This window comes from Hemicordylus capensis, chromosome 12, assembly GCF_027244095.1.
Source record: "Hemicordylus capensis ecotype Gifberg chromosome 12, rHemCap1.1.pri, whole genome shotgun sequence".
NCBI lineage: Eukaryota > Metazoa > Chordata > Lepidosauria > Squamata > Cordylidae > Hemicordylus > Hemicordylus capensis.
The window spans coordinates 9,754,981-9,770,971 of NC_069668.1; the positions used below are offsets into that span (position 1 = coordinate 9,754,981).

General features: G+C 47.1%; 1 protein-coding gene across 1 annotated transcript in view; it reads left to right on the forward strand.

Annotated features, from left to right (window-relative positions):
* TRPV1 (transient receptor potential cation channel subfamily V member 1) overlaps window positions 1-15,991 on the forward strand; it is a 29,254-nt gene that overhangs the window by 5,539 nt on the left and 7,724 nt on the right. The window contains exons 5-12 of the mRNA XM_053274713.1: window positions 1,198-1,496; window positions 2,530-2,706; window positions 6,037-6,201; window positions 7,597-7,692; window positions 7,814-7,884; window positions 8,430-8,595; window positions 9,586-9,652; window positions 10,179-10,498. Coding sequence (XP_053130688.1) covers window positions 1,198-1,496; window positions 2,530-2,706; window positions 6,037-6,201; window positions 7,597-7,692; window positions 7,814-7,884; window positions 8,430-8,595; window positions 9,586-9,652; window positions 10,179-10,498 — 1,361 coding nt within the window. The remainder of the gene's footprint in view (window positions 1-1,197; window positions 1,497-2,529; window positions 2,707-6,036; window positions 6,202-7,596; window positions 7,693-7,813; window positions 7,885-8,429; window positions 8,596-9,585; window positions 9,653-10,178; window positions 10,499-15,991) is intronic.

Consider the following 15,991-nt stretch of genomic DNA (forward strand, 5'->3'; position numbering starts at 1 on the left):
TGGGATTCCCCCCGCCCCGATTGTGCCAGCCCCGGCTGCAAGGAAAAAAAATGAGGTTGGAAACAAGGTTAAGGGAGTGCTTGCACCCTTGACCTCATTTTAGAGGTAGGCTACATAGGTGGGTTTGCCGCTGTGAAGCCGCTGGGATCAGGCCCGATCCTGGTGGTACACACGAACGTACAAAACCGGGCTGAGCTCCCTTAGCCCAGTTTTGCACGCTTGTGTGAATAGCCTCCATGTGTTTTAGATAGCGGTTTCCAAATGTTTTCATTTCCCTGTTGTTCAGTCGTCTGTCTCCCTCCCTCCCTCCTCCTTCCCTCCCTTCCTCTCTCTCTCTCTCTCTCTCTCTGCTCCCAGAACTACTTGGAATGGGATAGGGTTGTAGGGAAGGGATTTCAGTGATCCCAATTATATTAGAGCAAACGTGTGAGAAGAACCAAGTCCATTAAGAGTCTCTTGGGAGACATTTGAGGTCCAAATGCTTGTAAAGATTTGTCAAGGATTTATTTATTTATTTATTTAATACGTTTCTATGCCACCGAAAACGCAAGTTCGGACGATGCCGGAGAATACTTATATGCTACTTTTCAACAGAAGTTGCCAAAGCAGTTTACGAAGATATCCACTGACACACACCACTAAAATAAAGATGACTCCCTGTCCCCAAAGGGCTCACCATCAACAGCCACTGGAGGGATGCTGTGCTGGGGGTGGAGAGGGCCGGTCAGGTCACACACTTGGCAAGAAGCCTGTGTCTCTCATTGGACAGAGAGCAGAACAAGGGAGGAGGGAAAAGGTTTTTTAAAATGCATCCAGCAGGCAGGAAGAGGAGGGGGAGACCCTGTTTGAGGCAGGGCAGAGAGAGAGAGAGAAAACAAACCAGAGGGGGAAACCAAGAGGAATCCCCTTGCCAACTTTCTCTTTCTCCCCAGTGCCCATTGTGGACAATAGAAAAGATGATGAAAAGCAACATGAGGCCTCCAGACATTACTGGACTACAACTCCCATCACCCCCAGTCACAATTTAGTAGCTAGGGATGGTGTGAGTTGTAGTCCAGCCACACATTGCCAGCGAGGCTGCTGGAGAGCTGTGCCTCTAGCTGTTAGGGAGGCGGGCCCGAATCAGAGTGGGGGCCGGAGGCGGGGCCCCGGAGCGCATGGCTGAGCCCCGATGTCTGTGTTGTTGTGTTCCCTTAGGGGAGCTCCCTCTCTCGCTGGCCGCCTGCACCAACCAGCTCAACATCGTGAAGTATCTGCTGGAGAACCCCTACCAGCAGGCCAACATCGCCGCTCAGGACTCCATGGGCAACACCGTGCTCCACGCCCTGGTGGAGGTGGCAGACAACACGGACGACAACACCAAGTTTGTCACCAAGATGTACAACGACATCCTCATCCTGGGGGCCAGGTGCCACCCCACCCTCAAGCTGGAGGAGATCACCAACCGCAGGGGCCTGGCCCCGCTGACTCTGGCGGTTGAGACCGGGAAGATACAGGTAGCCCGGGCTTCTCTCAGGAGTGGGCCTGCTCCTTGTAGCCATAGGCGGCAGCTTTCTGTGTTTCTGCGGATGCGACTTCTAAGGAGACGGGGCAGACTCCTGCCTACAACCTTGGAAAGCTGCTGCCAGTCAGTGTAGACAATCCTGAGCTAGAGGGACCAAGGGTCTGACTCAGTTGGCAACAGTCTGCTGTGTTTCTGTATTGGCGGGGGGTGGGGGGGCATAGCTCAGTGGCAGAGCATCTGCTTTGCATGCAGAAGGTCTCCGGTTCAATCCTTGGCAGCCTCTCCGGGTAGGGCTGGGAAGGACTCCTGCCTGGAACCTTGCCGCTGCCAGCCAGTATAGATAATGCTGAGCTAGATGGACCAAGGCTCTGATTAGGTATAATTAGGTATAGTCTCTTTTATCTTTAGCGGGGGGGGGGGGGAACTGGCCCTCTCCAACCCCTGCACAACATTTATTTTATTTTATTCTTTAAATATTTCTATACCGCCCCAAACTTGTGCGTCTGGGCAGTTTGCAATTAAAACATTCAACCAGTTAACCATTAAAATCATTTAAGACATTAAAAAGTTGAAACCCCATATTAAAAATCAAAGCTATAATCCTGATTAAAAGCCTGAGTGAATAAATCCTCCAGTGGCTCACTCACTTGTGTTTCTTCTAAGATTGTGAGTCCTTTGGGGACAGGGGGCCATCTTCATTTGTTCTTACCTTTTTGTGGGAAAGTATTCTATAAATGGTAGCCATAAAGCCAGCTTCCCCCATAAACCCCAGTATGGTTGCCTCCCCTCTTCCTAGAATATGGGGGTAATACCGGCCTGCCTCCCAGAAGTGTTGCAAGGCAGTGTCCTCCTGTTTTCTGGGTTGAAAGTGGAGAAGGCCCGCTTCACTTTTCCACCCGCCAAGCGTCCCCTCCTGCCTGTTCAGGCGGGTTCCTGCTCCCCCATTTCCTGCCTCTCGTCCAGCTCCGGTTCTTCCTTGCCCCTGGAGCTCCGAGCCTTCCTGATTCTGCTTCCTTTGCCACCAGATCTTTGCCTACATCCTCCGGCGAGAGATGAAGGAGCCGGAGTGCCGTCACCTCTCCCGGAAGTTCACCGAATGGGCTTACGGGCCGGTCCACTCGTCGCTCTATGACCTCTCCAGCATCGACACCTGCGAGAAAAACTCCGTCCTCGAGATCATTGCCTACAGCAGCGAGACGCCGGTGAGTGCGGAAACTTTCTCCACTTGCGCGTCTTGCTGCTGGTCAGAGGCTTCTTTGAGCACCGCCTGGGAGAGCGTGGCTGGATCGGCATTGAACCAGCCTTGGGGCTCCTAGCTCATGCTTGTCACCACTAGCTCCTGTCTTTCCTTTCACCGTGTGCCTTTTGATGGTGTATTTTTCTGCATACTGAGAATAGGGTGTGATAATCAATAATCGATTGATTATTGATAACCCTATAATCAATAGGAAGAAGAGCTGGCCTTGTGGTAGCAAGTAGCAGTGTGCACAAAACCAGTTGTCCTGGTTTGGTTCGAGTCCGAATCAAACTCGGATTGGACCAGGCCAATTTGGTTTTGCACCCCTCGGAATCCCCCCTCCCCCCCTCCGGTTCAGGTGGGCGGGTTTGAAGTAAGTTTTTTTTTTTTAACTTCGAACCCCCTGAAGAGGTTGGTGGGTTTGGATCAATGCTGAATTGAATCCCTAGTAGCAAGCATGAATTGCCCCATTTGCTAAGCAGGATCTGCTTTTGTTTGCATTTGAATAGGAGACCATATGTGAGCACTGTAAAGATATTCCCCTTAGGGAATGGGGCAGCTCTGGGAAGCATAGCGTAATGGACTAGGACAGAGAAGACTTGAGTTCAAATCCCCATTCAACCATGAAACTCACTGGGTGACTCTGGGCCAGTCATGTATCTCTCAGCCTAACCTACCTCACAGGGTCATTGTGAGGATAAACATAACCATGTACACTGCTCTGAGCTCCTCGGAGGAAACAGTGGGATATAAATGTAAAAATAAAATAAAGACCTGCTTGCATGCAGAAGCTCCCAAGTTCCCTCCCTGGCAGCATCTCCAAGATAGGACTGGGAGAGATTCCTGCCTGCAACCTAGGAGAAACTGCTGTCAGTCTATGCAGACAATCCTGAGCAAGATGGACCAAGGGTCTGACTCATAGAAGGCAGCTTCCTATGTTCCCAGGAGGAGAAAGAAATGGCAGCAGAGAATTCCAGTTGGGTGCAGCAGCCTCTAAACTACTCTGCTTCTGTGAATTCATTCACGCTTTTCTTCAGACCATTAGTGGCCTGTTTAAGAACCACAATGGCCTTGGTTGCTTCCACACAAACGTTTCCTTTTCCATAATTAGTTGGAAGTGGAAATACTTGTTTAGAACACTTCTATCCTGCCCTTCCAGGACACACTACGGCTCAGCGTGCTCGCAAAGACCATAAAACGGAGAAAACAATATAAAATGAAGCACATTCAGTTCAGAACTAGACGGCAGTTCAAATCCGATTTACAGGTTGAGAATTTACTGGAACAGAGAGAGAAATACAAACAGAAAAACCTCTCTAAGAAGATGGGTTTTCAATCGTCCCTTACCAACTCAGTTAAAAATAAAGCTGAGGTCCCATACAACATTTCATATTTTATTTTTATTTTGAGATCTGTATCCTGCTCTTCATTACATGAGTGTTTAGAGGCAATAGATGCAGGTTCCCACTGCCGGAAACCATTACTGCTTACTGGAGTCTGTCCTCGGTAAAGAGCCAGCGTGGTGTAGTGGTTAGAGTGCTGGACTAGGACCAGGGAGACCTGAGTTCAAATCCCCATTCAGCCATGAGACTTGCTGGGTGACTCTGGGCCAGTCACTTCTCTCTCAGCCTAACCTACTTCACAGGGTTGTTGTGAAAGAGAAACTCAAGTGTGTAGTGCACCGCTCTGGGCTCCTTGGAGGAAGAGCGGGATATAAATTTATATAATAATAATAATCTCACTCTCTGTTTTTGCCTCTTGAAGGCGGCTTTTTCCATTCTTCTGATGTTGTCTTCCTTCACCGTCTGGTTCCTCCTCGGAGTCACTAGAAATGAAATCTCCGAATGGCTGCATCGTACCTCAAGCGCAGGGCCCTTCTGTCGATTTGAACTACAACTCCCATCACCCCTGACTATTGGCCACTGTGGCTGGGGATGATGGGAGTTGTAGTCCGACAACAGCCGAAGGGCTGAATCCATGCAGGCCCAGCTCAGTCTAAATGGGTGCACAACACCAAGGATCTAAGAGCCGTGCCCAGGGGCGTATCTAGGGTAGGGCAGGCAGGGCATGTGCCCTGGGCACCACTTGAAGGGGGGGCGCAAATTCTTAAAATTAATTTTTTTTTTAAAATGGCCACCAAAAACAAAATGGCCACTGCACATGCTCAAATGGCCTCTGTGAGGCCCTAGGCCATGCCAGGCCTCACAGAGGCCATTTGAGCATGCACGGTGGCCATTTTGTTTTCAGCAGCCATTTAAAAAAAAACCAAACCAATTATTTTTAAAAATGGCCACTGCACATGCTCAAATGGTCTCTGCGAGGCCCTAGAGGCTAGCGGTGGGAGGGGTAACCTTTGCAGATGCCCCCCTCCCACAGCCTATAGGAAGCGCCCCGAAGGAGCTGCAGGTTAAAAAAAAATTAATTTAATATAATATAAGTCACTGTACACATATTCAGATTGGCACTATGTACAGAGAATCAGGGCTTGTGAATACTGAGCTGAAGCTTATGAGCTAGGATTGTATTCATTTGCTCTTACTTTGCTTCTTATGATAAGTGAGTTAAATGTGGTGTCTTAATAATATGGCTATTAATGGTGAGTTTCTCTTTGAATCAGTGTGAAATCCTTAATATTAAGGCCCACTGGGAGTTTCTTGCTCTCTTTCTCTCATTTTAACTGTCTTTCTGAAAGACTAGAATATATTCCAAGCAGTGACACATTTTACTCTGCATATCCTTTAATTATTTCCAGAGTATCTGGGAAAAGCCAAATTCTCCATTTATTTTTAAAACTGATGTAATGGTGATGCTACAATGCATAGTAGAGAATTAAACAGGCACTTCTGTTTAGTTTTCCATGTACACCGCCAAATAGTATTTGGGTATTTCATGAGCCCCAGCATACTGAAATTGGTAGTTTTCCAGCATTTTTTGGTCTGGCTACATCCACTGCTAAATAGTTTTTGAAATTTTAAAAGATTAACGAGCTTGACTTTTATTTTTCAGCTGATATAGTAAAGTTATCTAAAAGATGGGTGTCAGATGTTTGGACAGGGGGCGCAATTTCAGTGCTTGCCCTAGGCACTATTTTCCCTAGATACGCCTCTGGCCGTGCCCAGCACCTGGCGGGTGGGATCCAGTCTTCGGACATGTAGGCAGGGCACTTGGGCCCTGATCCTCAGCTTGAGACTTGGCAGTTGCGGTTTTCATCCGATGGATGAGGGTGGCCCAAAGGGCCTTTGGGTTCTGTGCATGGAAGGGAGGTCCCTGTGGTGTCTCTTCTCCCCCACGGCAGAACCGTCACGAGATGCTTCTGGTGGAGCCCCTGAATCAGCTTCTGCAGGACAAGTGGGACCGGTTTGTCAAGCACCTCTTCTACCTGAACTTTATCGTTTATGCCACGCACATCCTCATCCTGACCGTTGCCGCCTACTACCGGCCCACGAGGAAACACGGGAAGGTGAGGGGACGTTCTCATCCTTCAGTGGGGATGGCCCGTTCAGGCTGACGCTACTGCTGGAGAATTCCACCCCCACCCCCCCCCAACATCCGTTCCAAGATTTTTTCACCACACTCATCAAGATCTCCAGAATTACTCTTGAGTTGCCTGCTGGAGATGGAAGATTCCCGGGGAGGGAAGAGAAGCACTTTCCCTGCTTCTCACACCCTACAATGCTTGGAGTTACACTTGCTAGCAAATGCAGCTATTATCACGAGCAGAGGCGCTTTCCCCTCTGCTTCCGGGCCCGAAGTCCAGGGCTTCCACACCCCCGGGGGGGGCCCCCAAATCCTCTTTAGTCTGTCCTGAGTGGTGTCGCTGCACTGCACTGGGGGGCCAAGTGTGACTGTGACCTGCACTGAGCGGCCGAACGTGACCTCCACTTCAGAGACAGAGCGGGGAAAGAAATATGGGGGGGGGGGAGTGTTAAGTTGTGGGTTGAAACGTTTCTGCTAATTCATTTTTGCATCAAGATCCCTGTTTGATGTTCTTACATGTGTGTGACTTCAGTTGCTGTTTGTGCCCTCAAGAACCCACGTGTTAAAAATTTTGTGTGTGTGTGTGTGTGTGTGTGCTGCTAAACTTGCGGTGGGGGCCTCCGAAGGCCTTTAGGTCCAGGCTCCAAAATGACCAAGGTGCACCTCTGATCAGAAGGCAGGCTTCTCCAGCTTCCCTCTCTTTTTCTTGCAGTGTTCCTGTGCCTTTAGCTGCCGTTTAAGAGGCAGAAACTCAGCAGGGAAAGCTGTGTGTGCTTGGACACACTTTCCCTGCTGCATTTCTGTCTGTTGTGCAGCTGTGCACTGCTGGAGGGAGGAAAAGTTACTCCTGTTTCATGGCCTCTCCAGAATTGCTAGCAGCACTTGATATCCAAGACCTGTTGCTGCTAAATTAATTTGATTAATTTACTAATCAATCAATCAATCTTTATTATGGTCATAGACCGGCATAGATTAATTAACTAATTAATATGTTAGTCCTTAGGGGCAGATGCCCGTCTTTGGGGCACTGTTGAGCCAGGGGTGCTGCTGTTTCTGATCTCTTACAGTTTTCTTTTGTTTTTAATTTGGGGTTGTTGGGGTTTTTTTGCAGTTTTATTTTATTGTTTTAATTATGTCTTATGCTACTTTGTGGCCTTTGGGAACAGCAGCGTATGTGTTTAAAAATAAAAACAAGTCGAGCATTGTGTATTGCAATGCAGACTTCTTATTTATATTTCATAATGATTGTTAGTGCGAGATAAATAAGGAATTCCAACGCAGTCCTAACAACAGAGGGTGCTCTAGCGACTCATATAGATGTCGAAACCAGATCCCAAGCGTTTTGTCTCCCTGACGGCGCTTCCCTTCTCCTCCACAGCCTCCCTTCGCGTTTAATCAGACGACCGGTGAATATTTCCGCATCACCGGAGAAAGCCTGAGCGTTCTGGGAGGCGCCTATTTCTTTTTCAGAGGGGTAAGAGCCTTTGTCAGAGTTTCTGCCATGACTCCACACACTGGTTCACGTTGCCTCGCTGCTCTCTGTGAGTGCGAATCCATTTTTCACGCCCTCCTCCTTGTCTTCCTGCCTTTTGCAGATCAAGTATTTCCAGCAGAGACGCCCATCTCTGAAGGCATTCCTCACAGACAGCTACAGTGAAGCCCTTTTGTAAGCCTCCCCTTGGGTTTTTTACAAGTCACCTTTCTTGCAGCACACCTGCTGGCCTCTTCCTAATGAAATGTAGGAAGCCGCCTCCTACTAAGTCAGAACCTTGGTCCGTCTAGACCAGGGATGCTCAACCGTTGGGTCCCCAGATGTTATTGGGTTTCAACTCCCAATAATCCCCAGCCCCAGTGGCCTTTGGTTGAGAATTATGGGAGTTGAAATCCAATTACATCTAGGGACCCACACGTTGAGAATCCCTGGTCTAGATGATACTGAGCTAGATGGACCAAGGGTCTGACTCTGTATATGGCCGATTCCTATGTTCCACTTGGTCCCTGCCCACGCCTCCCCCCCCACGCCCCCCGGTTTCCAAAGGGAAACGTCTGGTATTTCTAATTGCCAAGCAGGGCAAAACCTGTCCAATTGCCAGGCAGGACAGCCTGCATGTACAGAAGAGCCCCCCCACACACACACACTTGAGACATTTGGCTCCCCCCTCTGGCCTGCTGACGCCATCCCCCCCTCCCGCCGCCCTCTCCTCCTTCCAGCTTCCTCCACTCGCTGCTCCTCCTGGGGGCTGTCGTGCTGTACTTCTGTGGGCAAGAGCACTACGTGGTCTTCGTGGTCTTCTCCCTGGCGATCGGCTGGACCAACCTGCTGTATTACACCCGCGGCTTCCAGCAGATGGGGATCTACTCGGTCATGCTGGAGAAGGTCAGTCTGGACTGCAGGTGTGCAGGTGTGGAGGTGTTCTTATCCCTGGACTTTGGGGCTGAAGTCCAGGGCCTCCGCAGCCTCTGGGGCCCCCCAAATCCTCTTCCCAGGAGAGCTGGTCTTGTGGTCGCAAGCATGACATGTCCCCTTAGCTAAGCAGGATCCGCCCTGGTTGCCTATGAAAGGGAGACTAGAAGTGTGAGCACTGTAAGATATCCCCCCTTAAGGGGATGGAGCCGCTCTGGAAAGAGTATCTAGGTTCCAAGTTCCCTCCCCGGCAGCATTTCCAAGATAGGGCTGAGAGAGATTCCTGCCTGCCGCTGCCAGTCTGTGAAGACAATACTGAGCTAGATGGACCAAGGGTCTGACTCAGTATATGGCAGCTTCCTATGTTGCTTTGTTCTTCTTTAATCTGTCCCAGGTGGTGTGGTCACCCAGTGGAGCAGGATGATGCTTAATTTGCAGGGGAGCGGTGGCCCCTAAAGGCCTTTAAGTCCAGGCTCCAAAACTACCTAGGGGTGTGTGTGCGTGTGTTTGTGCAGATCTGCGGCTCATCTAATGAAGAAGCCACCTCGCGGACTGCATTCAAGCCTGTCTAGCTCAGGCATGGCCCACCCGAGGCTTCCTGCCGTGGTTGGATTTCATGTGCCAGGCGATGATGGGAGTTGTAGTCCCAATGACTGTGGCTGGCAGGAGTTGCCGCCTCAACCATAACAAATTGTGGCTGGGGGTGACAAGAGACTAACAATAAATCATTGTTGTCTGATCTCCTTTTCCATCTCAGAGGGGGCACCTCACACACTGAGTTCTTTAAGCGCTCTGGGGGTATTGTGGAGAGCTGTTATCCGGTGGGGTTTACGACTCCCTCTACAAGAGCTGCGAGGCTGCGGGAACACAGGGCCTGTCTTCTGGTGGGCTGTGTGCTAATGGCCACTGGTGGCTTCTGTTCTCCCCCTCTTGTGCTCTCACCCCCTGCCCACCCCACCGCAGATGATGCTGAGGGACTTGTGCCGCTTCATTGTCGTCTACCTGCTGTTCCATCTGGGGTTTTCAACAGGTAACTGAGTGGCTGTTGGGAGCGGGATGGGCTGTGCCAAGAGGCAGGGCCTTTTTGGTTTTGGCCCCTCAGTTCCAGAATGCCCTCCCAGAAGAGCTTATTTATTGTTAAATTCTATCCTTCCTTCCTTCCTTCCTTCCTTCACATATTTTTATATGGCCCAAAACTTGTGTCTCCAGGCGGTTTACAGCCAAGCAAAATAAACAACAGAAAAGGTTAAAACATTAGTTAAAACAAAATAAATCACAGGAAAAGTTAAAACATTCCAACCATGTAAAATTTCAAAAACAATATTTTAGAGCCCTGTTACTATTAAAATAACATTGAATTTAAAAGCCTGGGTGAACAGATGCGCCTTTTAAAGACTTTTTGAAAGGTTGAGATTAAAACCACCTCAAGGCGGTCCTCACTTCACCACGCTCCTTTGCTTAGAGGTTTTGTTTATTTTTTTAAAAAAGATCTGAAAACTTATTTGCTGTGAAAAGCTTCTTGATGTGTGTTGCTGCAACCTTGTGTTTCCCAACAGCCGTGGTGACCCTCATTGAGGAGGACGACGAGGGGCAGGACCCAAACCAGACAGGCAGCATCTGCTCCTGCTGCCCGACCAAGCGCCACTTGCGCTCTTACAACAACCTCTATTCCACCTGCCTGGAGCTCTTCAAGTTCACCATCGGGATGGGCAACCTGGAGTTCACGGAGAACTATCACTTCAAGCCCGTCTTCGTCAGTCTGCTGGTGCTCTACGTCATCCTCACCTACATCCTGCTCCTCAACATGCTCATCGCCCTGATGGGGGAGACAGTCAACAAGATCGCCCAGGAAAGCAAGAGCATCTGGAAACTCCAGGTGGGTCTGGCACAGGCTCTGGGGAGGAGAGCTGGCTCAGTATATGGCAGCTTCCTATGTTCCTATGAGAACATAGGAACAGTGTTCTTATCTTGTGGTAGCAAGCATGCTTGTCTTGTCTTGTCTTGTGGTAGCAAGCATGCTTGTCCCCTTTGCTAAGCAGGGTATGCCCTGGTTTGCATTTGGATGGGGGGCTACATGCATGAGCACTGGAAGATCTTCCCCTCAGGGAATGGGGCTGCTCTGGGAATAGGATCTGAGTCCAGGTTCCCTTCCTAGCAGCATCTCCAAGATAGGGCCGGGACAGACTCCTGCCTGAAACCTTGGAGAAGCTGCTGCCAGTCTGTGTGTAGACTATACTGAGCTAGATGGAGCAAGGGTCTGACTCGGTATATGGCAGCTTCCTATGTTCGATGGCACCTTTCCTTGTTCCCGCTCTGGGAAGAGCATCTGCCTGCTTGTGTGGAGAAGGTCCCAAGTTCCCTCCCTGGCAGCATCTTCAAGCTGTGGCCGAGAGAGACTCCTGTCTGCAACCTTGGAGAAGTCGCTGCCAGTCTGTGTAGACAATCCAGAGCTAAATGGACCAAGGGTCTGACTCAGTACATGGCAGCTTCCTATTTTCCATAGAGGTTCCTCTCACTTTATTCAAATGGGCAGTTGAGGCTCATTTTGTGCTGTGTGGAAAGAAAAATATATATTGAGCAGTGGAAAACAGGCCTCTGTGCAGTTGGGCCTGTGGGGTAATTATAAATAAACAAATAAAGAATAGAAATCAGAGAGTCCTCTTAAATTCAGAGTCCCTTTTGGGCAAATACATGTGCCATCCTATGTTTTACCTTTTGTTTTTTAAGGGACTTGCCTTAAATTCAGGGCCGTCTTGTATTTGGGTAAATACGGTAGGTTCCTTCTTCCAAAAGAAAGAGAGGAGAAAATAGAAGGCAGATGGGCACATTTTGTGCTGTGCAAATATATATTTATTGTGCAGGGGAAATAAAGTCTCTGTGCAGATGGGCCTGTGGAGTTTAAGAAGTAGGTCTTATTAAAAAATACCTGATTCTTTTTCTTCTTAAAAAAGAAATAGAAGAGAAAAAGAAACAGAAAATATAGATGAATACTGGTTGGTTGGTTTCTGTCTTCAAATTTAGGCCGTGTTCTCATGACCATAACTATTGCGGTTAAAGAGTTAACCGTGATCAGCCAGCCCCATGTGCTCCCATGGAGCAAACCGTGAGAACCCAGAATTTCGCGGCAATCCTGTTTAATTGCTATGGTCAACCAGGGTTAGTGTTCCCGGTTAAATGCTGGTTAACTACAGCAATGTAACCAGATTTGCCTGGAAATTCCAAAGTTCTTATGATACGCCCAGCAGGAGTCTGATGGCGGGCTGATGGTGGTTTGCTCTTTAACCACGGTTGTTCAGCCTTATTAACTTTGTCCAAAATATTTATTCAAGCCTTCTCTTACTCTCTCCCTGCATTTTACATGGCACCTTCGTTTTTCTTGCTTCTTCTGTTCTCATTTCCCCCTTCCTTTCCCTTCTGTCCTTCCCTTGTTATCTTGCATCACTCCCTGCCTGCCCCTTGCTTGTTCTGTTGGTTTTCATCCTCCAAGACCTGTTTAGCTTCCGCAAGGTGGCTCCATCGTATACCCATTGTGGCGGTCGCTTTGCTTGCTTGACCATACTGAAGCCATTTAGTTAGCTTGATGCTAGAGCTGTCTAAGCAGAAACGCTTTGCAAGGAGACAAGACAACTGGCTTAGCAGGCAGGCAGGAAATAGCTAGCTTTGGGGTTTTAGCTTGAAATAGATTTCGGGGGGAAAGGTCCCTGGAGATTTGAATAATGCTTTAGCAGACAGTGGTGGCAGCAACAATTTGCCCAACCCTGTCTAGAGCAGGGATTCTCAATGTTGGGTCTCCAGATGTTGGTGAGCCAGCGTGGTGTAGTGGTTAGAGTGCTGGACTAGGACCGGGGAGACCCAAGTTCAAATCCCCATTCTGCCATAAAACAAGCTGGGTGACTCTGGGCCAGTCACTTCTCTCTCAGCCTAACTACTTCACAGGGTTGTTGTGAAAGAGAAACTCAAGTATGTAGTGCACCGCTCTGGGCTCCTTGGAGGAAGAGCGGGATGTAAAATGTAAAATAATAATAATAATAATAATAATAATAATAACAACAACAACAACAACCCCCAGTGAGGCACTACCTTGGCGTGGTTGTGGGGCTTGTGTGCTCTGAGGAAGGTGAGAGCTATGCCAGAGGTCCAACCATACTGGTCTCACCAGAGGAGCCAGACAAAGAGTGCCTCTCCCATCAACAATATGGTGAGACGTAACTTTAATAAATCTATACCGGATCGGTTGTCGCCCGGGTCAACAAGGACCGCGCCAGGTGCTACAGTCCCTGGACATCTGGTGGCAAGTGGGCAACAGGACTCAGGATCTTCAGTTGAGCAACCAAGGCTGAAGACGGCAAAGTTACTGGAAGAAACATCGCTTAAACAAAAAAAATACGAAAAATGCCAACAAGGAAATAATGATCTGCTATTACAAGTCTAGTCCAATTAGAAGAGGCGACAATGAACTGCATGCCACAGAAATCACCATCAGCCAATTACAAAAAGTAGCTTTACTGGGAACAGCCTATATTCTGCGATGATATCTATAACAAGTGACAATAAAATTCTGGCATCCCAGGTCCTTGGAAGGACTCGATGTCTGGATAAAACAAACCAGTCAATAACACCTGTCTGACTATGTAAACAAGAAATAACAACCCCCAGTGAGGCACTACCTTGGTGTGGTTGTGGGGCTTGTGTTCTCTGAGGAAGGTGAGAGCTATGCCAGAGGTCCAACCATACTGGACAGGTCTCACCAGAGGAGCCAGACAAAGAGTGCCTCTCCCATCAACAATATGGTGAGACGTAACTTTAATAAATCTATACCGGATCGGTCGCCACCCGGGTCAACAAGGACCGCGCCAGGTGCTGGAGTCCCTGGACATCTGGTGGCAAGTGGGCAACAGGACTCAGGATCTTCAGTTGAGCAACCAGGGCTGAAGACGGCAAAGTTACTGGAAGAAACGTCGCTTAACCGAAAAAAATATACGAAAAATGCCAACAAGGAAATAATGATCTGCTATTACAAGTCTAGTCCAACTAGAAGAGGTTATTTAAAAAGAATGTACCAAATTTGGAAGGAGAAGCATCCAGATACAGAAATAACAGAAAAAAGGCTAGCAGACCAGAGAAGATTCATAATAAGAAATAAAGTATTCACAGGAGTTGAGCTGGAAAAACTGCAAAGAGCAACACAGGTTCAAGATATTTATTTTTTATCTATTTATTTATTTTTGCATTTTTATACCGCCTTTCATTAAAAGATAGCCCCAAGGAGGTATACAAAAGTTTTTTTAAAAATGGAAGATATTTAAAAAAAGATATGGAAGAAGAATTACCACCAATTGAAGAAGTTGCTCAGGTGCAGGTGGAGGAGGTGTTGGAAATTGAGGATGCCACTGTTGCTGAACTGTTTCAAAATCAAAACCAGGCAACCTCCCCTTTGCCTTCACCTCAAAAACCCGAATGCCGTTTAACAGAAAAGCAACAAGAACTAAAGCAAAAAATAACTGAGCACATGAACCAAACAACCACCAGGGTTCAACTTCCAGCTCTAAAAACAGTTGCCAAAAAAAACTTGCTCAGGCATTAAAAGATGTCAATGCTGCACGTGCAGAAATAACAACCAATAATTTGCAAGAAACAAACCAACTAATGTACAGTGCAGCAAAAATAACAACACAAGAGCTCGGATATAAGATCAGTGGACCTGTCAAAAAAGAAAGTAGTATATCACCTAAATGGAAGATTAGATTAGAAAATAAAATCTCCAGGCTTAGATCAGATGCTAGTAAATTGAAAGATATGAAAGACAAGAAGCTGAAGAATGAAAACACCAAACATTATCTGATCCAAAAATACCACCTAGATTCAAGGAAAATTAGAGAAGTCCTGGAAATAATAAAGCAGCAAATAATAGCAGTGTCAAAGAAGATTAGCAGATACGAAGCCAGAATTACACAACACAGGCAGAATCTCCAATTCCAGTCGAATCAGAGACGTTTCTACCAAAGCATAGAAGGAGAAACTGCAAGAAACATAGAAACACCAAATAAAGGAGAAATAGTGCAATTCTGGGGGAAATTATGGGACAATCCAATAGATTATAATAAAAAAGCAGGCTGGATGAAAGAGGTCAAAAAATGTAACCAACAAATGCAAGATCTAATAATAACACCAGAATTAATAAGTGAAAGAGCAAAGAAAATTAAAAATTGGACTGTGCCAGGCAACGATGAACTGCATGGCTTTTGGCTTAAACACCTAACAGGCCTTCATAAACAACTATCAAAAGAGTTCAATCACATTTTGCAAGGAGGTGATATTGAACAATGGCTAACAACTGGGAAAACCCATCTCATCATGAAAGACCCAGCAAAAGGTGCAGTTCCAAGTAATTATAGACCGATCACCTGCCTGCCAACCATGTTCAAATTATTAACTGGAATAATAGCAGATGAAGTGATGCAACACTTATTAACTAACAAACAGCTTCCAGTTGAACAGAAAGGAAATTGCCCGAACACCAGAGGCACAAAAGACCAGCTGCTGATTGACAAAATGATTTTAGAAAACTGCAAGAGAAGAAAAACCAATCTAAGTGTTGCATGGATTGACTACAAGAAAGCCTTCGATTCATTGCCTCACACATGGATACTAAAATGTTTAGAAACAGCTGGTGTCAGCAAAAACATTCAGATATTTATAAAAAAAGCAATGAGCATGTGGAGTACACAGTTAACAATCAATGGCGAGACACTTGGACAGGTTAGCATTAGAAGAGGCATTTTCCAAGGGGACTCACTATCCCCTCTGTTGTTTGTAATCGCCATGACCCCACTTTCACAAATACTAAACAAAACAGGCCTCGGATACCAAACATCTAAAACATCAAGTCAAATCAACCATCTGCTGTACATGGACAATCTGAAGTTGTATAGAAAGTCCCAGTCAGAAATCGAATCACTGCTAAACACTGTCTGTATATTCAGTAGCGATATAGCAATGGAATTTGGACTAGACAAGTGTGCTGCATAAATAATGAAAAGAGGAAAAATAACAAAAACAGAAGGAATAGAACTGCCCAATGGAAGCAAGATCAAGAACCTGGAAGAGAAAGAACCTTACAAATACTTGGGCATTCTCCAGGCTGATAACATTGCACACACTGAAGTTAAAAGAAAAATTGGAAGTGAATACATCAGGAGAGTTAGAAAAATCCTCAAGTCCAAACTCAATGGCGGGAACACCATACAGGCCATAAACACCTGGGCTATACCTGTTATCAGATATACTGCAGGAATAATAGACTGGACCCAAGCAGAGCTAGAGACGCTGGATCGTAAGACCAGGAAAATCATGACCATCAATCATGCTC